Source organism: Lampetra fluviatilis, chromosome 27 (genome assembly GCF_964198595.1).
Source record: "Lampetra fluviatilis chromosome 27, kcLamFluv1.1, whole genome shotgun sequence".
Lineage (NCBI taxonomy): Eukaryota > Metazoa > Chordata > Hyperoartia > Petromyzontiformes > Petromyzontidae > Lampetra > Lampetra fluviatilis.
In genome coordinates this window covers 7,293,802-7,320,051 of record NC_136301.1, presented here as the reverse complement: position 1 = coordinate 7,320,051, position 26,250 = coordinate 7,293,802, and the positions used below count along the sequence as shown (strand labels likewise).

Sequence of the window (26,250 nt, the reverse complement as noted above, 5' to 3'; positions counted from 1 at the left end):
CTGTAGAGCCCAGTCTCACGATCAGTGTTAGACCAGAGGACACTAAAAGTCGAACAGTACAAGCTCGGGGTAGAGCAGCTACACAATGGGACCTCTTTTGCCAGTATCAAAGTATGACAAAATAAGAAGTAGGTTTTACCCTGTTTGACAACAAAGCACTTGTGTTAATTCTACATTTTAAGCTTTCGTGACTGCAATGATTTATACTCTTAGGTTTTTTTCCGGTAAAGTCACGTAGGATTTTTTTATTATTATTTAAAATAATAGAAATAAAATCATAAATCACGACTTGTGTTAAGATGTTCAGTCGCAGATTGTGGATCGGCACTGACCACTCCCAACTGGACGTGTTTGCGAGGATGTGACGGAGAAGACGAAGACGAGAAGGTGGTGGTGGTGGTGTGGTGATGGTGGAAGAGGATGGGGGGGGGGAGTGGGGGGAGATTGTAGGGGTCAGGGCCCAGCAGTGTCCTGTTTCCGTTGTTGTCCTGCGCGCCACTCCAAACACAGAGCGAGCGCTGGGCGAGAGAGAGTCGGCCGCGCGGTACGGGCGAGGCCCCCCACTCCGTTAGCGGGGGCTCCCTCCCTCGCTCCATCCTTCCCTTGCTCCATCCCTCACCCCATCCCTCCCCAGCTCCCTCCCTCCCTCGTCCCATCCCTCTCCTTTTTTTTACGATCAGAGGAAACAAGAAGATGCTCGGTGTAGTCGGCACTTTGTTTCGTTCATCGCTTCGTTTTTTTGTTTTTCTCAATGCTTTGCTTTATGTGACCCCCCCCCCCCCCCTTTTTTAAATGAAAGATTTCACAAAAGATTTCAAGCTCTGCTCTCCTCCTTCTTACCCCTTCCCCCTCTCTCTATCCCCTCTCTCTTTTTTTTACGATCAGTGGAAACAAGAAGATGCTCGGTGTATTCGGCACTTTGCTTCGTTAATCATTTCGTAATTGTTTTACTTTGCTTTATGTAAACCCCCACCTCTCGCTTTCTCGCTCACTCTCTCGCTCGCTCTCTCTCTACCCCTTCTCTCCCTACTCTATGTCTATGTTCCCCCTGTTTTCTATGTAACATATTTGTCCCATCCCTCCGTCGTCCCATCCCTCCCTCGCTCCATCCCCCACCCAATCCCTCTTTCGCTCCATCCCTCCCCAGCTCCCTCCATCCCTCGTCCCATCCCTCTCTCGTTTCATCCCTCGCTCGTCCCATCTCTCTCTCCCCTTCTCCTTCCTAAATATCTTGGGCCCATTAACATTGGAGACCATCGCGGATTTAGAATTCCCGCCGGAGGCAGCGGCGCACTTCTGTAACACGACAAAATCTTCCTGGCGATGGTTTGTGGATGAAACAATAGAAAATCCGATAATTGTTTTTTTACCCTTCTATCTGGCAACAAAACTGACACCTTTTTTTACAAGGAGTCATGTTTGCATAGACCGCAATACCTGCAGCCATAATGCAAACTCTTTGAGTTGTGTACCTTTTGGCGTCATCTGGTTCAACCCATGTGAGACTAGGCTCTCAGGAAAGCTGTCTCGGGTGTGGACCAATCAACTTCAAGGACAGTGCACATTATCAGAGTTATGTTTTTTGTTTGCATTATGACCGCAGGTATTGTGGTCTATGCAAACATGACTCTTTTGAAGCGGGGGGGGGGGGTCAGACGTTTTTGTGACGCCGTGTGACGAGGAGGGGGGGGGGTCAAAAATCGTCCAAAATCGCTTGACGTCATTTATGAACGGCCCCTATCCCGTACGGTCGACAAGTCAGGAATAAACGGAGCTCAAAAAGTTCCCGCGAGCTGTCAGCGGTGACTCCGGAACACGGGGGGACGTGTTTACGCTCTCCGGGAACGGAATCCGCTGACGAGCGTGCCTATATATATGTGTGTGTGAGCGGCGTATATTCGAGTTAACAATGACATGCGTTACCATGCCCGGTCCCGTGGTGGGGCGGGGAGGGAAAAAATTAACCCGTATAAACCAAGTTTTTCACTATAAATCCTTTATATGCGTGGCATCGGTTTTATTTTATTATTCATTTCTGTTTTTTCTTGAGTAAGAGTTTCATTTTTATCACATTGGTATTTTAAATAAAATATGAAAAAAAAATTTCCTAAAAAGTGGAACATTTTGGAAAAAATTTTCAACGAAAATAAATTGTCACGCATAACGAGTCTGCGTGCAAAATGTCAGCTCGATTGGATCACGGGAAGTGGGTTAAAAACGACCGAAAGATTTGCACGGTCGTAAGCGCGCAAGCAAGCAAGCAAGTGAACTGAATATAAAGGATTTTAAAATAAAGTGTGACTCCTGACTGTCGATGCCTGAGATTGCATTCCGAGGAAGTCGTCGTCGAGATGCACAAACAAACGCCGAGCCAAGGATTGGTTGCTGGACCCCCCCCCCCCGACCAGTGCCGGATAAAGCTAGAACGGGGCCTGCGGCATGTGTTATAAAGGGGCCCTAAATAAAATAAAAACACATAAATATAAAAACACACATTTTTTAACTTGCACAGTAAAGTAATTGTATTTTTCCATTTGCTATAAAGCCAGATGATAATTCGACAAATCGCTAACCTTCAACACCCAGTCGTTCATATAAGTTGAAGGTGGTATAGTACTATAGTAATAAAGCAAGTGCAGAATTACTGAACCGGATTTGATAGTCTTCTTCTTGGTTCTTTCGGTAAAGTCACGTAGAAGGGAAGTAATAAAATAATAAAAATAAAACATAATAAAATAATTCTCACGACGTTTCGGCCACAACGCAAGCAGCCGTCCTCAGGTGAAGACCAGGTCTGTCGGGGAGACAGCGTCTGAATGAAACACCAATGCTTAGGAGGTGTACGGATTTGATAGCTTGAAAGCATTTAGCGCTGGGCCCTTGAAAGTGCTGGTCCGGTAGCTACTACACGTGTAGCTACTACACACATGTAGCTACTACACGTGTAGCTACTACTACATGTAGCTACTACACATGTAGACACTACATATGTAGCTACTTTTGCTACGAGGATAATCCGGCATTGCCACCGTCTCCTTCGCAGGAGGAGGAGGAGGTAAGAAGCCCGCGGACTTTTTAGTGTGGAACTCACAGCAGGAGAGAGAGACATCGTTTCCAGGTGTAGTGGTGGTGTTGACGCGCGCCGACAGTGAGAGATCACGGGGCGGCGCGGGGTGCGTGGTTGTGCGCGCTGACACAAGGTGGGAAATAGGATCGTGGGCAGCGCGCGGTGATTGGTCAACTGGGGTGGGTGCTCTCAGCGACGTCCGCATGAGGGACTATAAAGGGGGACGCGCGGGAGCACTCGGGGAGTTGTTAACCAGTGGAAGATCGAAGACGGAGTTGAAGAGGTAGGGCCCTGAGACCCCTAGTTCCGCTGTCCTTGTAAGGGCCGGGACCCTGTGTGGCTCGGAGGCGAGACTGTGGGACCCGTGGTCTGACGTCCATGTGGGACGAGGCTGTGGGACCCAGAGTCGAGACGGACACCCCAGCCGGGTGGGTTCCGAGAAGCTACGGGGCGTAAGAGCCCGTGTGGGTGTAGCCAGGGGAACCCCGTGGGTTAGGCTGCGGATTAGCCACCCGTGTAATATAAGTTGGTGTAAATAAAGAGTGTGCTACCCGTAAGGTCGTCTCCTGCCAAGTTACTACATTACACAGGAATTGATTCACAGGATCTCGGTTGTGGTGGGGTGGGAGAGGGGTTGTTCTTGACTCATCGTCGCGGGAAATGTTTGCAAGTTCAAATCCCGGTCAGGGTTCCACGCAGCCCGTCATGCGGCCATAGGCGGAGTCTGACTTCTATGTTTGGGTGGCAGGGCGCAGGGGGTTTGATGTCCTGTGAGGGAAAAAAATATTTGATCCCCTGCTGATTTTGTACGTTTGCCCACTGACAAAGAAATGATCAGTCTATAATTTTAATGGTAGGTTTATTTGAACAGTGAGAGACAGAATAACAACAACAAAATCCAGAAAAACACATGTCAAAAAATTGTTATAAATTGATTTGCATTTTAGTGAGGGAAATAAGTATTTGACCCCCTCTCAATCAGAAAGATTTCTGGCTCTCAGGTGTCTTTTATACAGGTAACGAGCTGAGATTAGGAGCACGCTCTTAAAGGGAGTGCTAATCTCAGCTTGTTACCTGTATAAAAGACACCTGTTCACAGAAGCAATCAATCAATCAGATTCCAAACTCTCCACCATGGCCAAGACCAAAGAGCTCTCCAAGGATGTCAGGGACAAGATTGTAGACCTACACAAGGCTGGAATGGGCTACAAGACCATCGCCAAGCAGCTTGGTGAGAAGCGGTGCTGGATTAGGGGCAGGCACGTGGATAGCCACCACCGCCGCTGCCACCGCCACCACCACCACCACCGCCACCGCCACCACCGCCACCACCGCCACCACCACCACCGCCGCCGCCACCACCGCCGCCACCACCACCACCAACACCACCACCGCCACCACCGCCGCCACCACCACCACCACCGCCACCACCACCACCAACACCGCCACCACCACCGCCACCACCGCCGCCACCACCACCACCACCAACACCGCCACCACCGCCACCACCGCCGCCACCACCACCAACACTGCCACCACCGCCGCCACCACCGCCACCACCATCACCACCAATGGTGGAGCCAGGATTTTCAGGTAGGGGGGGTGGGCAACCCCTCCAGCAATGAGACATGATAGAGGAGTTGTTAGTAAGTAAGGACTTGTCCCTTGCTTTATATTCGAGGCGTGTGCGGCGATGGCGCAGCCGTCGATCGAGGGTCGAATTTGAACCGCGTTGTGTGATCGGCATCGCGCTCGCTGAAGGTGTTGATGCCTTCAGTGAAGTCGTGTAGACTGTAGACGCAACTGCGCACAATTCTGAGTCACTTATAACTGCTTTTCCGTTACTTATTGCCAATTATGGACTATTGTCCTATCATCTCATAGAGTCCCTGGCACGGAATAATATGCTACACAGTGGCAGTGGGGGTCGCGAAATGCCGATTTATTACTAATAAACCCCAAACGATCCGATCGAAATTAAGGATTTCGATCGGATCATTGCGGGGGGGCGGGGGGGCACGTGCCACCCCCACTGCCAGTGATCACCACCACCATCGCCACCACCATCGCCACCCCCATCGCCGCCACCGCCGCCGCTAACGCCGAAACCACCCGGCTAAATGTTCCCGGATTTCACGGGGCAAGCACGCACGTTGGCTCGGGGCTATTGTTCATGTCACGGGGCTGTCCTGGCTGGGCTTTGTACACGTGCAATCCATCACGCGATTCTTCCCGGCAATCCCCGCTATTGTGTTAGAACGCCTCCCTGTGGCTGGGCTAGCTTGCACTGCAGCCATAGACTCCCTAAGCGCCGTACGGCAAAGTCCTCGCTTAACGCGTTAAACAAACGCAACGCGTTATCGGCGCAACGCGGTTCATGCATTCGGGTGACACTTTTCGTGGCAACGCGGTTTCTGATTGGTGGACGATGAACTACTTACTCAAGGAAGTATTCCGCGGAAGGATACAGTAACGCGTCGTGCACTTTGCAGTACCGTTGCGTTGTTTACCGGGGAATTGTTTTCGTTTCACGCGGCACTCGTCAACAAACGCATCTAACGACATCCGCGTTAAACGAGGGACAAGCAAGTTCCTCGCTTAACGCGGGGGGGGGGGGGGGTTGCGTTCCTAAAGAAAACAATCGCCGCTTGTCGTTGTTATGTTGAATGATCGATCACAGAATCGATTCACCTATGGGAGGGGCGGATGCGGGGGGGCGGGGGGTGTCGGGGGGGGGTGAATTAGGGCTGAACGATTTGGGGAAAATATCTAATTGCGATTTTTCTGACAGATATTGCGATTTGATTTGCGATTAAATTTGTTTAAGTCAAGCTTCAGTTCAATATTCACTGTGTAATAGATTTAAAACATGTGATGGAGCATCACCACATGATACCATCAAAATATGAACTGCTCTACATATTCTCATGCAAGGATGATAACTTAAAGGATATTAATTGCTTCCAACATGTATTTATTAAAATGTTTTAATTGAAATAGAAGAAAAATAAGTAAAGTTATGATAATAAAATAATAAAAAATAAAACAATTCCAATAAGAAAGTAAGAGGACTTTTCAAATCGCAAAAAAAAATCGCATCCTTTGCGATTTGCTAATCGCAATGTTTCAAATTGCGATTTCGATTTGAAATCGATTAGTCGTTCAGCCCCTAGGGGGGCCGTCCATAAATGACGTCACGCACTTAGGGGGGTGGGGGGGGTGAGAAATGTGACGTCACATCAAAATGCGCAACTTTAAATAAATATAGACAACACGTTCTACTTAATTAAATAGACTTTTTAATAAATGTTTTCTCCTACAACACCAGAGTGCAGCGCCACATTAAATACGCACTACAATGACAATAGTTTAAAGCGATTTGAAGCATGTTTTATATATTTGGGGGGGGGGGCAGAGCTTTGTGACGTCATATTTGAGTTCAAGTTCATTTATTAGGTATAGCCCTGTGAGCCATTCGGCTCTTGAATCGGGTGCAACCGCAACATACAAAAAAATGAACAAGAAAACATCTTAAAGTGAATATGTGACTAAGTGCAAACAGAAAATCCAAGAAAAGACAGCAAAATATTGCAGAAAAACACCAACGCTGTATGCAAAAATCCCAGTGGGATGCAAGTCAAACAACAACAACAACAAGAACCACAAGACAACTTAGATCAAGGCCATCAGTCTAACTCCGTACTACAACAAACAAACGTGGCCAAACCAGTAAACTTTTCGAAATCACCAAAATAAAGCAATGAAACAGTGATCATAGGAACTAGGTATTTTCACAATTAACGACAAACAACATGTACCACCAAAACCCTGCAGCCATAGCTGGCTGCATGAGTCTCACTTTTTGTGTCGCCGTGTGACTTGGGGGGGGTCAAAAATCGTCCAAAATCGCGTGACGTCATTTATTGACGGCCCCAGGGTGAATCGGGGTGCGGAGGGGTGCAGGGGGGCGGGGTGAGGGTGGTGGGGTGAGGGTGGTGGGGTGAGGAGGGCGGGGTGAGGAGGGGGTGAGGGGTGCAGGGGGGGCGGGGTGAGGGTGGTGGGGTGAGGGTGGTGGGGTGAGGGGGGCGGGGTGAATCGGGGTGCGGAGGGGTGCAGGGGGGCGGGGTGAGGGTGGTGGGGTGAGGGTGGTGGGGTGAGGAGGGCGGGGTGAGGAGGGGGTGAGGGGTGCAGGGGGGCGGGGTGAGGGGGGGTGAGGGGTGCAGGGGGTGGGGTGAGGGTGGTGGGGTGAGGGTGGTGGGGTGAGGGTGGTGGGGTGAGGGGGGCGGGGTGAGGAGGGGGTGAGGGGTGCAGGGGGGCGGGGTGAGGGGGGGGTGAGGGGTGCAGGGGGTGGGGTGAGGGTGGTGGGGTGAGGGGGGCGGGGTGAGGGGGGGGTGAGGGGTGCAGGGGGTGGGGTGAGGGTGGTGGGGTGAGGGGGGCGGGTTGAGGGGGGCGGGGTGAGAGGGGGGTGAGGGGTGCAGGGGGGTGGGTGAGGGGGGGCGGGGTGATGGGGGCGGGGTGAGGGGGGCGGGGTGAGGGGGGCGGGGCGAAGGGGACGGGGGCGGGGCGAAGGGGGCGGGGCGAAGGGGGGCGGGGGGAGTCCCCCCCCACCCCACGCTGCCCCGCCCCTCACTCTGCAGCCCCCTTCCGTCATGGCCGCTTGCGTGGAGACGCCGAAGCCGATCGCCTCTCCCGCGACCGTGGCCAGCGTCTTCGACTCCATGGAGTACGGCCCGGCTCCAGAGGCGGCCAGCGTCGCACAGGTCCCTCATCATCATCATCATCCTCATCATCATCATCTTCTTATTGTTGTTGTTGCAATCGACGAATCTTGCAGCAGGTGCAGCTACGCCACCCCACCACCGCTGGCTGTCACATCTGTGGGTAGTGATTGGGGGGTTTGGAAGAAGAGCTTCATAGCTCATCGGATTTCTCCGCAATAAATATAAAAACGTTCCGATTCCGAGCGAGTGACGGCGCCGTCGCTGTCGCCTCGGCCTCGGCCGACAGAAGCCGGAGGAGGAGGAGGCGGGCGGGCGAGGCCGGCCCCGTGCTTGGGGCCTGCCGCTGAATGCGCCTCGTCGTCGGCGTGAGTTTCTAGGAAATACCGGAGGCAGGCCGCAGGCTTAGTATCGGCCTCTGAGTGGGCGTCGATTAATCGGCGACGATTAATCGTCGATTAATTGTCGGCGATTGGCGTCGATTAATCGTCGATTAATTGTCGGCGATTAGCGTCGATAAATCGTCGATTAATTGTCGGCGATTGGCGTCGATTAATCGTCGATTAATTGTCAGCGATTGGCGTAGATTGATCGTCGATTTTTAATTGTCGGCGATTGGTGTAGATTGATCGTCGATTAATCGGCGATTCATTGTCGGCGATTGGCGTCGATTAATCGTCGATTAATCGGCGTCGAACTCGGTAGGACCCCAACCAATATTGCGTCCGAGGCATGGACCTATGAGAGTCTGGTACAATTTTCGAGAGAGAAATAGGCAGTTTGAGAAAACAAAATTTGAGCAATTTTTTTGGAAATGTAATGCAATACAACACAGAGAGTCGGCTAACACACAGTTAACGCACCCCTCCCCCATCTCTCTCGACACAGAGGCATTGGGTCTCTGTGTGTCTGTGTTGTGTGTCTCTCTGTGTGTCTCTGTGTTGTCTCTCTCTGTGTGTTGTGTGTCTCTCTCTCTGTGTGTCTCTCTCTGTGTCTGTGTTGTTTCTCTGTGTGTCTCTGTGTCTCTATGTTGTGTGTCTCTCTCTGTGTCTATGTTGTGTGTCTCTCTCTGTGTGTGTCTCTCTCTCTGTGTCTATGTTGTGTGTCTGTGTTGTGTGTCTCTCTCTGTCTATGTTGTGTGTCTCTCTCTGTCTATGTTTTGTGTCTATCTGTGTGTCTATGTTGTGTGTCTCTCTCTCTTGTGTATATGTTGTGTGTCTCTGTGTTGTCTCTCTCTGTATGTTGTGTGTCTCTCTCTGTGTGTCTCTCTGTGTGTCTGTGTTGTTTCTCTGTGTGTCTGTGTTGTTTCTCTGTATGTCTCTGTGTGTCTATGTTGTGTGTCTCTCTGTGTGTATCTGTGTTGTCTCTCTCTGTGTGTCTCTCTGTGTGTCTCTGTTGTATCTCTCTGTGTCTATGTTGTGTGTCTCTCTCTGTGTGTCTATGTTGTGTGTCTCTCTCTGTGTGTCTCTCTCTCTCTGTGTCTATGTGTGTCTGTTGTGTGTCTCTCTCTGTGTCTATGTTGTGTGTCTCTCTTTGTGTGTCTGTGTTGTGTGTCTGTGTTGTGTGTCTGTGTTGTGTGTCTATGTTGTGTGTCTGTGTTGTGTGTCTGTGTTGTGTGTCTATGTTGTGTGTCTCTCTCTGTGTGTCTATGTTGTGTGTCTCTCTCTGTGTGTCTATGTTGTGTGTCTATGTTGTGTGTCTCTCTGTGTCTCTCTATGTGTCTATGTTTTGTGTCTCTCTGTGTGTCTATGTTGTGTGTCTCTCTCTGTGTGTCTATGTTGTGTGTCTCTCTCTGTGTGTCTATGTTGTGTGTCTCTCTGTCTCTCTATGTGTCTATGTTTTGTGTCTCTCTGTGTGTCTATGTTGTGTGTCTCTCTCTGTGTGTCTATGTTGTGTGTCTCTCTCTGTGTGTCTATGTTGTGTGTCTCTCTCTGTGTGTCTATGTTGTGTGTCTCTGTCTCTCTGTGTGTCTATGTTGTGTGTCTCTCTCTGTGTGTATATGTTATGTGTCTGTGTTGTGTGTCTATGTTGTGTGTCTCTCTCTGTGTGTCTCTCTCTGTGTCTATGTTGTGTGTCTGTGTTGTGTGTCACTCCGTGTCTATGTTGTGCGTCTCTGTGTGTCTCTCTGTGTCTCTCTATGTGTCTATGTTGTATGTCTCTCTCTGTGTGTATATGTTGTGTGTCTATGTTGTGTGTCTCTCTCTGTGTGTCTATGTTGTGTGTCTCTCTGTGTGTGTCTCTCTCTGTGTCTATGTTGTGTGTCTCACTCTGTGTCTATGTTGTGCGTCTCTGTGTGTCTCTGTGTGTCTCTCTGTGTCTCTCTATGTGTCTATGTTGTGTGTCTCTTTCTGTGTGTATATGCTGTGTGTCTGTGTTGTGTGTCTCTCTCTGTGTGTCTCTCTGTGTGTCTGTGTTGTTTCTCTTTGTGTCTCTGTGTGTCTATGTTGTGTGTCTCTCTGTGTGTCTATGTTGTGTTGTCTCTCTCTGCTTGTGTGTCTCCGTGTCTGTTTTGTCTCTCTCTCAAATTTAGTTCTACCTGATGACGGTTGCTTGTGTTGCAATCGAAACGTCGTACTCTATTATTTAATTTATTTATTTTCTTTCTAAGTGACTTTACCGAAAGAACCAAAGAGTAATTCCTGCAGTCACGAAAGCTTCAAATCAAGTTTGAGACACTGGAAGGGAAACGGATGATGTGTGAGGGTGGTGGGCGTTGGGTTTTTTATGGATGTTTAGTTCGCATTTGCCGGTCTGAATTTTGTTCTGTATAACGGCGCTCGCTCGCGCTTATTTAGAGTTGTAGATTTAGAGGACTGTATCGTGTTTTATCGTGGGCACTGGCAACCTGCGGCCGGATCGAGTTAAACTAAAAACTGAAGTACATTTATTCTTTTTTAGCAGGTAAGGCGCCCACTGAGCTGTGTAGCCGTCTCTTTTTTTTTTCAGAAGCGACCCTGGGCCAAAGCAAATGGATAGCAGCTCGACGAAGTGGGCTATCGATCGCTTCGTTGAGCTATCGGGCACGTCGAGACAGACGGAGACTTTTGACTTTTTAAACAACTTTTATTGCCGCCAGCAGCAACAGCACTGGAGGCGATTCTGATATGAAATACACAAAGTCACCAGCAAACGAATAATCGCTTTAAATCCACGCGCTGTGGCGCTAAATGCAGCGTGCACAACACGAAATAAAAGCCACGTGGTGGTGGTGGTGGTTGTGGTGGTGGTCATCGCGCACGCCACGGTGACGAGCGAGCGCTTCAGAAGGTGAACACGAGGGTGCCGTCCACGCTGGTACAGAGAGGGGCTTGTCCGGCTCCCCGGCGTTCGAAAAAGACACGCTGCACATCACCGACATGTGTGTGGTATGCGTGCTCCAGCCGGAGCCGCGCCTTGAGCAGGCCCCTGAACACTGGAAGCATCACAGAGCAGCCATCAGTGTCATCTTCCAGCATCTTTTTCCTTGTTATGTACACCGCCATCTTCGCCTGAGCACAGGCGAAGTTGGCGAGGTCATGGCGCTTGTTAGCCAGGTCAGGCACCACCCCATATACGAAGCTGCTGTTGTAGAAGGGCACCCCCAGTTTCCTGAAGATGTCCAATCAAAAGGCGGAACATTGGTTTGAGGTGCTGACAGCATAAGTACCGGTGGGGCAGATCCTCCCTGGCACCGCAGGAAATGCACGAGTCTGTTACCCCTGGCGAGATTCGGCTGAGCCACACGGCCGATGGAAACGTGCAGTGTGCCAACCTCCACTGGAGGTCACCGCAGCGTTTGGCTACAGGAGACTTGTACATTTGTTTCCACTGCGGGGCGGCCGCAATGAGGGGAGAGAAATGGTCTCTCCATTTTGTGTCCTTTGCAGAACAAGGGCTCGTTCAGGAACTGCGCGAGGTCATAGGGCGCGCGTGTTCTGCTCCACTCGAAGCTCCGCCACGCGTCCAAGAGGCTCTGGTGATAACCTGGCAGCCTCGTGTAGTCGACCAGGCTCAGGTCCATCAGGAAGAGCTCCTTTTCGTACCCCAGGCAGCTCCCTGCATTCCTCAGCAGGGCGAGGGCCGGTGACTTTCAGGGTAGCTCCTCCCGGTTGTACAGCAGCCGCCTGACTGCCATGAGCCTGAAACTCATGACCCCTGCGGCGACGTCCAACAGACCCTGGCCGCCCTCGCCCACCGGCAGGCAGAGAGAGCGAGAGACGGAGAAAGAGCGAGAGACCGAGACAGAGCGAGAGACCGAGACGGAGAGAGACGGAAAGAGAAAGAGAGACAAAAACAGACAGAGACAGACACGGAGAGAGAGACAGACACAGAGAGAGAGAGAGACACGGAGAGAGAGACACGGAGAGAGAGATACACGGAGAGACAGACAGAGAGACGGAGAGACAGAGAGACATGCAAAACTCCAAACAACATCAACACGTGCAGCAAATTGTGACATTTTACATATAATTGATGGGCGGTGGGGGGGGTTAAAGGTCGTGGCCATGGTGAAGAGCGGAATGCTCCGGGCTAGAGTCGACGGCGTTTCAAACTGGCAGGCAAAATCGCGTGCACCGATCCCGGCAATCGTTGCGTAAGAGTTAATGCGCAACACGACTTTCTAGCGAGGGATCACGTTTCAACCAGCAAACGTCGTTGCCGCTCGCCAAACAAATGGAGTTTATATTGTTGGGCTGGAGGCACGCGGCTGGAGTAACAGGGTGGTCCAGATGTCTCATGACCCTTCGCTCCCCCCCCCTGTTTAATTCGCTTAAAACGTGCTGTGTTTTTTTTAAAGCGAGGGGTATTTATCCATAATACAGGTGTTTTTATGTTAGATCGCGTAAATATATAAATGTGTCGTTGTTAAACCCGCCACCAACCGACACAGCCAACTAGTAAGGGTTGTCACGTAAACAGAACGTGGCCAATTCGTCACTAGTACAGCACTAACCGGTGTGTTGGAGAGCAAATCCACAACATTTACAATCTGACTGCGACGTTTTTCCAGTAATTACAACTAGCTTCACCAGGCGACAGCCAGATTTGTGGCGGGTTTAACGGCACATTTATGTTTACGCGATCTAACTCATATTATGGGTGATATTGGTCGCGAAAGCCTACTGCGTGTTAAACTGAACATTTTCTCTTTGGTATGGTAGCATGCTGGCTACCATAGCAAAGAGAAAATGTTCAGTTTAGCACCTGCCCGCCCTGAGGCAAGCAAGCGAGCATTTTTTTTTCCACTTTGACCTCGTCGTTGTGTCCTCGAGAGCTGGAAATGGCTGGGTAAATTTGCAGATAACATTTTAGGACAAAGTCGAAATGCTGCAACGTGCAAACAAGAAGCACGGTGGTTAGGAGATGTTAACTACCTCGCCTGGTACGAAGGAGGAGGTCGTGGGTTCGATCCCGACACTGACGCCTGCTGCTGTTTATTTGGAGTTTGCGTGTCTCTCTCCCCGTGGTCGCGTGGATTTTTCTCTCCACATTTATAATCAACGTGCATTTAGAGCGTTTGGCTGCGGTAAATGTCCACGTGATTAGCCACTTTAATGGGCGATCATTTGTGGCCTTGTCGTTTCTGAAAGAGCTCTGCAGCTCAGTGGGCCTTACCTGGTAAAATTAAAATAATTCAGAATTTCAGCGGCGCACATCTCTATAGGTAGTCCCGGGCATCGTGAAAATTAAGCATTCTTATGGGTTGGGGCCAGTTTATCAGCAAGACACCCAAATGTGTACGTTCAACAAGCTGAAGGATTGACCGAGATTTGAACTCGCATCGTTGTGAGGTTGACCACTCTGCTGCAGGGATACTTGACAAAAAATTACGAGTGCGGCCCGTCTTGTAACTTTTGGTGTTGGATCCCGAGACTTCGTTTAGCCTTGAAGTCACAAGTGGCCAGTTGGCAGTCTAGCACGGGGGTACGGTACCTTGTAAATAATTGCACACTCGGTGGATGGAAGCTGCCCCTTGGCTGTGAAAGGGGCTTAAAACTGCAAGCACATTTATCCACCGTCTATTTAAGACCGAAGCAGGTGGATTTCTCCACAATTCTGGCTGTCCTCCTGATGACACCGGTTGTAATTACTGGCGAAACGTCACGGTACTTGAATTGTAAATGTTGTGGTCGTTACTTTCCAACACATCGGTTAGTGCTGTACTAGTAACGAATTGACCACGTTCTCTTTACGTGACAAACCTTACCAATTGGCTGCGTCGGGTGGTGGCGGGTTTACTGACACGTTTATATTTACGCGATCAAACCCCAAAAACCTCTGTTATGGATAATATTGGCCGCGAAAGGCTGACTGCTCCGTGTTAGACAAACTGTAAGCACTTTGAATTTCAAGCTGCTGGAAATGCACAAAGTCGGTCACGTAAGCCTCGCAGACGATCCAAACTTGCACGTTGCTGACGTGGCTGGGTCGGTTCAGGGGTCAGCGCTGAACTGGCATTGCTAAGATCCTGGGGGTTTCAAAGCCAGGCAGGGAGTCAAGTCGATGGCCTCAGCCCTGTCACCAATAACTGCACAAACTTTCTGCTCCCACCCCCCCCCTACGTATATAGCCTCCTGCATGAAACCAAATACAGCTGAAAAATGTTACGGTGAAGCAAATAAAGCCAGCATCAGAACCACAAGTTTAATACCAATGAACATTATTGATCCGGTCGTGCGATACAATCATGAGCAGTGAATATCAGTGTGACCCTTGCATCTGTGACTTTTGTTCCTTACACCTCAGTGGGTCCATGCCTGCTCGTAAACCTGTGATTTATCAGATGTTCCACTTCATACCAGGAGGGTGGGGGTCTCAGCAATGCAGGGATTCCTGCGGCTGTCTTGTGTGCATGGCAAGAGTGTAACAATGCGCCGATTAAAATCGATTCTTACACTCCGTCAAATCGTGCTTGTAAGAATTCGTTATTTCTAGAAGCATTGTTATCGGTCCACCACAAGTCAACTGAAGCAAACTAATCTGGACGCAGGCTCATACGTTGCTACTAGTCATCCATGCGTATGCAAGAATGCAATTTTCAATGTTGTATACCTTGTATGTAGCGGGTTTATATTAGCATCAAACGCCTTTTTTAAAATCCTTTATATTAAGTTCACTTGCTTGCTTGCGCGCTTACGACCGTGCAAATCTTTCAGTCGTTTTTTAACCCACTTTCCGTGATCCAATCGAGCTGACATTTTGCACACAGACTCGTTGTGCGTGACAATTTATTTTCGTGAAAAAATTTTTTCCAAAATTTTCCACTTTTTAGGAAATTTTTTTTTTCATATTTAATTTAAAATACCAATGTGATAAAAATGAAACTCTTACTCAAGATAAACAGAAATGAATAATAAAATAAAACCGATGCCACGCATATAAAGGATTTATAGTGAAAAACTTTGTTTTCACGGGTTAATTTTTCCCCAGTTAATTTGTCAGCACAGACAGGAAAAATTTGATTTAAAGCTTTCGTGACTGCAGGGATTCATATTTTTGGTTCTTTCGGTAAAGTCACGTAGAAGGGAAACAATAAAATAATATAAATATAAAACAATTATTATTTAATTGTTTACTTTCTACGTGACTTTACCGAAAGAACCAAGAATACACAGACAGGAAGTTTCTTAAATTGCTCTCTTACTCCTGCAGCTTCGCCAAAAAATTATCATCATCATCACGTTGTGCGAGTGGCCGACTTGTTTGAGTGGCACGGCTGGGGACAATCGCCCATGCCATTGCATACCCGGGTCACTGGCAAAAGCCGTTACGTGCACACAGCAGGGGCTGGGAGGTTTTAATAATTGGTTTAAAAAAATAAAATATCCCCACCCACCATTGTCTTTCGTACTGCAGAGCTACTCTGAAAAACGGCCGATGCCAAAATTGTCAGCCTGGTTTGTGATATATTGGCGAGTGGTGTAGGCGCATTGATATTCCGATTGAAGTCGATGGCTCCGCTCGTGATGGAACGCGTGGAATTACGACGCACGTGTGAGAGGGTCTGTTGTTTACAATGTGTGCACATTTTGACACGGGTGATTTGCAAATGTTGAAGTTATGATCATCGAGGACAACGAGGCTGTAGTCGTGGGGCATACATTTTAAGGTGAAATAACACAAATGGTGGTGGTGAAAACGATCCAAAAATGTTCATTGATTCCTGAATATAGTCAAGACTGCATCGTGGCAATTTATTACAGTAATTTTTGCTGTGACGGTTCCACCTGAAGACGGAGGCTTGTGTTAATTTAATTTATTTGTTTTCCTTCTTTAATCTACGTGACTTTAGCGAAAAAACCAAAGAGTATGGTTCCTTGCAGTCATAAAAGCTTCAAATCTTGAATTGATTTCTGTTTGTTTTTATTGCTGTACTTTATTGTATTGGGTTTTCTTTTTGTAATTTTGGTCATTTAGGTCACGGTCATTTTGTTGACCCAGTTCACTCTTGCTAAAGTCGGCTCATCCTGGTCTCTTGAGTTCCCTCCTGGTACAACAAAATAAATCTGACCTTGAATATAATCTTTTTGTGGCCTGCAAATTGTAAAATGCTATAAGACGGTGTTAGTGATGGATGATAATCGTTTTATGCATTCTCTTTCTCACCCCCTTCTAAAAACGTTCCTTTGTATTTAGTCTTAACCGCACATTTCCTTCGTAACTTTACATTTGTATCGATGTATCACTCGGGGTTGGAGAAAGTGAGGTCCGATGGTTTTCGAGGAGACTTTACGGAAACCCTTCCCCGTTCCGGTGACGTAACGTGTATGTCATCCAAGAAAAACTCAAATAAAATAACTTTAGCGGTACCGAGGCTCCCACAAGGCCATGCGAGAGGGTGTGCGGCACAGTTTGGCGCCAGCCATCGTTGAGTGCAGTCGCTGCGATTCTTTTTAAAAACAACGGCGCTACGTCTCTCTAAATAAAATTAACCCCTAGCCGCTTGAGCGTTACAAGATTCGGCGGTGAACGGGACGACCCACCCTGCAACTTGCAGGCGTCTCGGACGGGAAAGGGTTAATTACAAGACGTGTAATTATCTACGAACTCTCTTATGGCTTTGTGCATCACGGATCTTTGATCTCTTCTACCACCCTTCTCTCTCCCCACTTCCCTCTGCTCCAGCAAATCACCTGTCTCAACCTACCTCCAATGTGCACACGATGGGAGATCACGCCTTTTCTTCTGCTGCTCCCTCTGCCTGGAACGACGTTTCCTACACTGTCAGTACTTCCTCTCCGATAGTTTTAATTAGGGATATTTTTTGTCGTATCATCTCCGTTGCTTAACATGAATTTAGGCTATTTAAATACAAAACACAGTAATTCAACCCGTGTAAACACCTGGATCTTTCCCGTCAACTGCCAAAGATGCTTAACATGCCCTCGAAGTGCACCTAGCGTGACACAAGCGCTGCGTTGATGCGACCGTACTTGGTGGCAAATGTTGGCTGTGAACGTTGATGTTTGCACGTATGTGCTGCCACTTATGTGAGTGCACATCGCTCTGTGTGTGCGTGCGTGTAGGCATGGCTGGATTCCCACGGTCGAAGTCTGGGCCACTTTATCGATGGAAAGTGGGTGAAACCAGAGGGGCGTCCCACATACACCTCTCGCAACCCTGCCACCGGTAAACCGTTCTTCCCACATTCATTATTACCACCACCACCACCACCACCATCATCATCATCGTCAGCCATGATCAATCCACTGCTGGACGACGCCTTCCCTCCCCCAAAGCCGTCGACATTGCCTCACGCAAATTCTGCGACGTGATAATCCGTCTTGCGTCTTCACACGAGGCTCCGTCTCCGCGGCGATTGGTTCCGTCTCCGTGGCGATTGGTTCCATCTCCGCGGCGATAGGCTCCCATCTCCGTGGCGATCGGCTGCATCTCCGCATTGTGCGATGCTACGCCTAGGCAGCCGTACGACCGCTCATTCGTACCACGCGCGTCGTAGTTTCGTTCATATAAGAATAGGTTTTACCCTTTCTGGCAATAAAACAGGTGTTGAGATGTTAAAACACCAAACAGAAACCTTTGGCAAGGAATCAAGTCTGTATTAACCACACGTACCTGTAGCCACAGAGCCATGCGCCAGCCTCCTCCTCCTCCAGCATGTGCAGGACAACCACAACCAAGTACCGCCCGGCCACTCCCTCGCAGACTTCACAGCCCCAGACGATGATACGTCGCGATCTCCTGGCTCCCCGTATTCACTCAGCGGGATGGTCACGTGGTAGTGCTACGCCCCGTCGATGTTCGGGAGCGGCACGCGCACCCTGCCCTGGTCACACCGGGAGCGGCACGCACACACGCGCACCCTGCCCTGGTCACACCGGGAGCGGCACGCACACACGCGCACCCTGCCCTGGTCACACCGGGAGCGGCACGCACACACGCGCACCCTGCCCTGGTCACACCGGGAGCGGCACGCACACACGCGCACCCTGCCTTCGTCACACCGGGAGCAGCACGCACACACGCACACCCTGCCCTGGTCACACCGGGAGCGGCACGCACACACGCACACCCTGCCCTGGTCACACCGGGAGCGGCACGCACACACGCACACCCTGCCCTGGTCACACCGGGAGCGGCACGCACACACGCACACCCTGCCCTGGTCACACCGGGAGCGGCACGCACACACGCGCACCCTGCCCTGGTCACACCGGGAGCGGCACGCACACACGCGCACCCTGCCCTGGTCACACCGGGAGCGGCACGCACACACGCGCACCCTGCCCTGGTCACACCGGGAGCGGCACGCACACACGCGCACCCTGCCCTGGTCACACCGGGAGCGGCACGCACACACGCGCACCCTGCCCTGGTCACACCGGGAGCGGCACGCACACACGCACACCCTGCCCTGGTCACACCGGGAGCGGCACGCACACACGCGCACCCTGCCCTGGTCACACCGGGAGCGGCACGCACACACGCACACCCTGCCCTGGTCACACCATGGGCGGCACGCACACACGCGCACCCGCCCTGGTCACACCGGGAGCGGCACGCACACACGCACACCCTGCCCTGGTCACACCGGGAGCGGCACGCACACACGCACACCCTGCCCTGGTCACACCGGGAGCGGTTCAACTGAGCCCACGGGCGCGTCGGGAGACTGTCGCCTCGGCGCAAGTTAAAAACGAAGCGAGCGTTGAATCGACGGCTCGCCTCATCGTCGCTGCCCCCCCTCCCCCCCCCCCCCACGTGCGCCCAGGCGAGGTGCTCGCGGACACCGTGCAGGGCACGACGGAGGATGTGGCGCTGGCGGTGGGAGCGGCGCGCCGAGCGTTCACGTCCTGGAGCGCCCTGCCCCCCCACGTCCGTGCCCGCCACCTCTACAGGTGTGTGGGGGAGAGGGGGGGGCGTGCGGGTTGCAGGCGCACGACCACCATGTTGAGCCACGATCGACGGTCACGCGCTCGTGTGTGCGCGCGTGTGTGCAGAGCGGTGGTGTAGTGGTTCGCGCGCTGTGCTATGAACCCGGTGACCCGAATTCGACTCCTGCTCATGGCCAACACCAGTGACGATTATCTGTACCGGTCTTGGGCCTCGCCTAGGTCGACTCAGCGTCAAATGAGTACCTAGTGCAGCGTGTAAACATCGTCACTCGGGAGAGCGTGGTGCTGGCCACCCACCGCCTCGTGTACCGTTTTTGCCTTCATAGGTGCTCGTTAACAGCACTTGCCCCAACAGTCTGTTAAGGCTACATGGGGGGTCTTTGTCTTTGTGCGCTATGTGCGTGCTCGCGCCGGTTGGATTGTCCCGATTGTCCTGCAAGTTAAAAGTGAGCGCATGAAGCTTTTTATTATATATATTTTTCATAACATTTTATCGTCAATGAAGAACCCAGAATACAAAGCGGATTTAAAAAGAGGAGAAAAAAAACAGCAGAGAGCGCGTAACAAGCTCGACGTCGCACGTGAAAGCTTCTGAACGGGTGAATTGCATCTCAAGTGGCTTTGGTAAAAGCCGACGGTGGCGCCGATGTAGATGACGCAGAGCAACAACAACAACAATATTTTTTGGGTCTTTCGGAAAAGTCACGTAGATAGGGCCAAAGAAAATAACTAAAAACCTATCTACGTGACTTTTACCGAAAGACCAAAGCATATGAATTCCTGCAGTCACGAAAGCTTTAAGTTAAGATTTACCAACTACAATTTCACATTCAGGTGATCAAGCCAGATAACCGCGTCAGGCGTAGCGGAATAGTGTATCATCATCGCCGTCATGTCTCCTTCGTATTTGTGGATCGGGCATTGCGTCCGTATACATTGTACGGTATGTTCTGGATGACCACATTCGCACACTGCTACTGGAGAGCTTTTCATCTTCCATTTGCGCGTCAGGTATCCGCATCTACTGCCATGGTTTGTGTCGGTGGATGCGGTTTAGGGTGGGCCATGAGCCTCGTGGTAGAAGATCAAACTCGGAGATTGTCTGCGTTGGGTCTTTCACAAGGTGTTTGTTTTCGTGAGCTAGTGGGTGCCGCTAAATAAAACCACAAGCCAATCCAGTGAGCGAGCCTGTTCGTAACAATTTCCACCGACGGTAGAAAGTGTGAAACGTCACGGTACTCGAATTGTAAATGTTGTTACTCTGAAACACACCGGTCTGCTGAAGTAGCAACTAACTGGCACGTTTTGTTCACGTGACAAACCTTACTCATTGGCTGCGGTGGGTTTAACGACTCATTTCTATTTACGCGATCTTACCCTATATTTTGGATAATATCGTTCGTGAAAGCCTACTGCTGCGTGTTAACGCGTTCACTTGTGCACGCCCCTCCTCCTTCACCCTCCCGTGGCAGCGTGGCGCGCCACGTGCAGAAGCACCAGCGGCTGCTGAGCGTCCTCGAGAGCCTGGACAACGGCAAGCCGATCCGCGAGTCGCGCGACTGCGATGTGCCGCTGGTCGTGCGCCACCTGTACCACCACGCGGGCTGGGCGCAGCTCGCCAGCCAGGAGATGGGCGCCTGGAAGCCGCTGGGTGAGAGCGAGCGCCCGCGGGGTGGGGGGGGGGGGGTGTGGGTGGTGGGGGCGTTGTTACCGGGCCCGGTTAGAGCCCTCTTCCGTTCCGAGGCGTCTGCGAGTTGAGAATCAGAATGATTGCCGTCGGCTCCATGGTGCAGCCTGGAAGTCGATTTGTGCGACCGATGGGGATGTAACTGTGTGCGGGGCGGCATCCTCGCCATTGGTTGCTTGCGCTCGCGTGGAAATGTACGATCGGCGATTTACAACTCGACGGCTCAAAATTTTCTTTTATTTTCCCGACCAAATTATATTTTTTGATATCCGTACTGGGCCCCAGGGCCCTCCATTCCTTCAGCGACCCGCGTTGACCAGCAGCGTGGGTTCGGTACGGAATCGGAATCTTCATTTATCCTCGAGGAATCCGATGAGCTATAAAGATTTTTTTCCACAGATGTCCAGTCAGGGCACGGGGTCAGAACATTACAAATGATACACAAACACGATAGGAGGGCAAAGTATAGGAAAGGTAAACGAATCACTTAAAAAAAATATACAAACAAAACTAAACTATTTTTATCTTACCAGGTAAAGCCCACTGAGGTATTAACATTTTTTTCAGAAACAACCTGACCACAAATGATAGCTCCACAAAGTGGCTTATCGCGTGTAAATGTATAGCAGTTGCAGGGTGGGTACCCCGTTAACCGCTGAATCTCAGATCACGCAAACAGTTCATTTTATTTAGAGAGGCGTAGCGCCGTTGTTTTTAAAGACATCCTACTCACCGCAGAGAACGCTCGCGACACGACTGCCACTCTATGATAGCCGGCGCCAACCTGTGCCACGCCATCTGAATGGGACAGAGTTAATAAGCGGAATATTTTTTCTTCTTGGATAGAGCTCCGTCTTCCTCTCTCCGGCTGGGTACGGGTAGCCGGGTATCGGGTAGGGTACGGGTATCGGGTACCCGGTTGCGACCTCTGCCCTGCATGGCACAATTCAATATTTATTGATGAAACTGTTGAGACTTTTTCCTTGCCAGTCGCTCCTTGTCCAGGGCTTTTGCCCCAGGTTTTGATTCACCGGTCAGATGCCGCCGAGTCTCTCAACGACGTCACCTCGGCGTCTACCTGGGTACAAACGAGCATAAAAAATAAGTTATATTTAAAAAAAAACTTTTTTTTTTTAAACACGTTTTAATGAAATGTACCCTACTGTTAATGGAAGAACTCCACGACTCCAGGAAGTGGCCCCGAAGCTTGCCACAACGTAAGGGACCGTGGGCAATTACAGCCAACGTCAGTTGACTGTGGACAATTAGACCCAAGCCGAAACATAACATGTAAAAAAGATTGTTAACATTTTTTTAAATGATATAATATAGTATTGTCATCAGCATGACATAAGTATACCAAGTTCGCAGTCGATACCACATTGGGAAGTGAGTTAAAATTGAGTTACAACATTTGAGGATACAACGACGACAACAACAGACCGAGTGAGTTAATAGAAAACGTGTAAAAACTAAAGCAAAAAGCAATCCTGCTCGTGTTCGGGACGTGCGCGCGTGCAGGGGTGGTGTCGGCGATCGTGCCCTGGAACTTCCCTCTGATGCTGATGGCGTGGAAAGTGTGCCCAGCCCTCGCTATGGGTGAGCGTCAGCCGGTCTGCGATGGAATGAAACGCTTCCCGCCCACGTGCAACGTGCGGCCGTGATAATAATGCCTCCTGTTGTACTGTGACCGTGAAACTTTCTATTTATTTTTACCAGGCCCACTGAGCTATGTAGCTCTTTTTCAGAAGGTGACCTGGCCCCAAACGATAGCCCGACGAAGTGGCTTGTCAAGTGGAAATTTCTAGCGGCCAAAAAAACGCGTTGCGATGTTGATTTGAAACGTGGAGGGAAAAAAACCGGAGGACACGGTGAAAAATCCACGCGACCACGGGGAGAGAGAGACACGCAAACTCACAAATGTGTTTTGCTCCAACTATGTCAGGTCCACTCAGCTGTGTAGCTCTTTTTCAGAAGCGACCTGGCCACAAATGATAGCTCAACGAAGTGGCTTGTAATAATATTAATTTAAACTTATAAAGCGCCTTTAAACAAACTTTCTCAGGGCGCTTATCATGTGGAAATGTATAGCAGCCAAAATACTCTTAAACACGTGTTCAGCAGGCGTCAGGGTCGCGATCGAACCCTCGACCTTCCGTACACCAGGCGAGGTTACCTGCGAACGAGTAATTGGATACGGCACCCCCACGCGCCCGTGCCCCATTTGTCTCTCTCTCTCGTCTCTCTCGTCTCTCTCGTCTCTCTCGTCTTTCCGCGTAGGCAACACGGTGGTGCTGAAGCCGGCCACGTACACGCGGCTCACCGCGCTGCTTTTCGCCGAGGTGTGCGCCGAGGCCGGGCTTCCCCCCGGCGTCTTCAACGTCGTCACCGGCAACGGAGCCTTCGGCGGCCTCCTCGCGGCGCACCCCGACGTGGACAAGGTGGCCTTCACCGGCTCCACCGAGGTGCGTGGACGTGCCGCGGTCTGGCGCGGGGGGGTGGGGGATTAAAACGCTGCGCCCGGCCGTTGACGTTTGCTGCAGGGGGTTGGAGTCGGGGGTGGCGCCGGGCCTGGGCTGATGTGGTGATCCGGCGCGCACTCGCGCACTAAACCCACCAACGTTAAGAGTTCGACGATGGGCCGTGGTTAAAATTGCGACGAGCAAAGTCCGAGCCGGTACCTTCTGCAGCTTGCGCTCGTCTCGATTGCCAGTCGCAGTTAACATCGGTGGCAGGTCATCATTGGGACTGGTCGTGGGGGTCCCTCTTCGCCAACCCGCACTGACCGGCGTGGTGACGTATGTCAAACAGCCCTAATGATTGACACGGCAACGCCTTCATCCAGCAGTGAATAGACAAAGGGCTCTAAGTGACGTAATCCAAGCTCCGGATGGCAGGCATTGGGTGTGTACTGAATCGCCCGTCTGTCTACGGCAGCGATTTGATGAATTGTCACGCTTCCGGTTTACGATTCGGTTTAAGATCGGGTCTCGTTCATTCCGTCCCGCTCGCTCGCCGTCCCGTTTTGCGTCACGCGAGTTTTTGCCTAAATGTCGCACGGCGCCGCGGTCGACCGCTCGCGCGTGCGGCTCCGTGCCGTGGCGGCACGGGCAATTGCCGCGCTCGCTTCGAAGTGACGCTCAGCGCCCAGGTGTCCCGTGGCGCCAATCGTCGGCGGGGTTTTTTTCCGTTCGCAGGTGGGACAGATGCTCCGGCGAGCCACGGCAGGGACGGGAAAGAAGCTGTCGCTGGAGCTCGGTGGGAAGTCGCCGTTCGTGGTGTTCGACTCGGCTGACCTGGACAGCGCCGTCGAGGGGATAGTCGATGCCATCTGGTTCAACCAAGGGCAGGTACCGGCGGTGCCGATTCGGACGTGGCGCGTGCGCACTGGGATTCCCCCGGGGCTATTAATCTACCTGTGCAGGTCCGTGCGTACATATGTGCTTAGTTCCGTACGTACGTAAATACTTATGTTGATATGCACATTCACACACACACATATATATACATGGCTGCTTACAAAAAATGTTAACACTTATATGGGACTATCGACCTGTGCAGGTCCGTGCGTACATATGTGCATAGTTCTGTACGTACGTAAATACTTATGTTGATATGCACATTCACACACGCACACATATATATAGGGTGCTTAAAAAAAATGTTCACACTTATATGGGACTATCGACCTGTGCAGGTCCGTGCGTACATATGTGCTTCGTTCCGTACGTACGTAAACACTTATGTTGATATGCACATTCACACACGCACACATATATACAGGGCGCTTAAAAAAAATGTTAACACTTATATGGGACTATCGTTTTTAATGGATAATGCACTGTAACGTGATAACAAATTTAATGTTAATAGCTTCAAAAAGTCAGAGGGTCTCAACTTGTTCGCCATCGTTGTCAACGCGTGCCTGGAATCTTCTCCAGGTGGTCTCCAGAGCCCGGAGGGCGCTTTGCTCGCGGCGTTGTTGCAAATTCTCGGAAGTGTTCACATTTTTTTGAAGCCCTCTGTGTATCCAAGTGCATATCCAATGGCACGTGTATGCGAATGTGATTGAGTCTACATGCCATTTAAAATTTAATCGCCTATTCGCTCGCATTGTATATGCAAGCGTGCGTTCGTTATTGATTTAAATGTGGATGGTTAATTTAAATGTGGATGGTATTTTTTCACGTCCGTACAAATGCACACGGTCACTCGCACATATTCAAACGCATATTCGCTGACGCGTAATATTAAAATGCATATTCGTTTCATGCGGTTGGGAGAGTTGATCGTGATGTCATGCCGTACATGTCACACACGCTTCACGTGTGTGACATGTACGTTGAACTCCTTTCGCGCCGTACCTAGCCAACCGCGCCAATCGGAGGGGAAGGTCGACTGCATCATCCGGACGACCGAGGAATAAATTTCGATTTAAAGCTTCTTTCGTGACTGCAGGGATTCATCTTCTTGGTTCTTTCGGTAAAGTCACGTAGAAGGAAAATAATACTATAATAAAAATAAAACATAATAAAATAATTCTCACGACGTTTCGGCCACAACGACGGCTGCTTGCGTTGTGGCCGAAACGTCGTGAGAATTATTTTATTATATTTGATTTTTATTATTTTATTATTTTCCTTCTACGTGACTTTACCGAAAGAACCAAGAAGACCGAGGAATAGTGAAGTGGGGCTCCGGGGCAGGACGCGTCGCTCGAAGGGCTCGCGGACAATGTTCGTCAAGATCAGCTCAGCGAAGTGGCTTATGCTCTTGTAAATCTAGGTTGAAAACACATTTTTTTGGCTACTGCTTTTTGTTTAGATTTAAAGCTTTCGTGACTGCAGGGATTCATCTTCTTGGTTCTTTCGGTAAAGTCACGTAGAAGGGAAGTAATAAAATAAGAAAAATAAAACATAATAAAATAATGTAATAAAATAATAAAAATAAAATTATTTTATTATGTTTTATTTTTATTATTTTATTACTTCCCTTCTACGTGACTTTACCGAAAGAACCAAGAAGGTACTGCTTTTTGTGTTTAATTCGTTGTACTTCCCCCGCGCCTGTGCGTGTTGCCCACGTGCGGCCTTACGTGACCTCGTGTGCCCGCGCCTGCCGCAGGTGTGCTGCGCGGGCTCCCGCCTGCTGGTGCAGGAGTCGGTGTGGGAGCCGCTGCTGGCGCGGCTGCGTGAGCGCATGTCGCGCCTGCGCGTGGGCGACAGCCTCGACAAGACGGTGGACGTGGGCGCCCTGGTGGACGAGTCGCAGCGGACGACTATCCAGGGCTTCGTGGAGGAGGCGAGGGCCGAGGGAGCCGAGGTGAGGGAGGCGTGCGGCGAGTGTCGCGGGTTCGAGGTCGCGATGCGCCAAACGCACACGGGGTGGCTTCTCCCGATTAGCACGGCCGGTTACGTACGGTGCGAAAGAAGTTCGTACGTG

General features: G+C 50.6%; 1 protein-coding gene across 2 annotated transcripts in view; it reads left to right on the top strand.

The window, feature by feature from the left end:
• The first annotated feature begins 7,708 nt into the window (after nucleotides 1–7,708).
• The window catches only part of ALDH16A1 (aldehyde dehydrogenase 16 family member A1), a 35,589-nt gene continuing 17,047 nt past the window's right edge, over nucleotides 7,709–26,250 (top strand). For both annotated transcript variants that reach the window (XM_078869172.1, XM_078869171.1), the window contains exons 1-8: nucleotides 7,709–7,827; nucleotides 17,292–17,394; nucleotides 18,998–19,124; nucleotides 20,594–20,772; nucleotides 22,330–22,407; nucleotides 23,089–23,273; nucleotides 24,006–24,158; nucleotides 25,933–26,130. In XM_078869172.1, coding sequence (XP_078725298.1) covers nucleotides 7,717–7,827; nucleotides 17,292–17,394; nucleotides 18,998–19,124; nucleotides 20,594–20,772; nucleotides 22,330–22,407; nucleotides 23,089–23,273; nucleotides 24,006–24,158; nucleotides 25,933–26,130 — 1,134 coding nt within the window. In that variant the 5' untranslated portion in view covers nucleotides 7,709–7,716. The remainder of the gene's footprint in view (nucleotides 7,828–17,291; nucleotides 17,395–18,997; nucleotides 19,125–20,593; nucleotides 20,773–22,329; nucleotides 22,408–23,088; nucleotides 23,274–24,005; nucleotides 24,159–25,932; nucleotides 26,131–26,250) is intronic.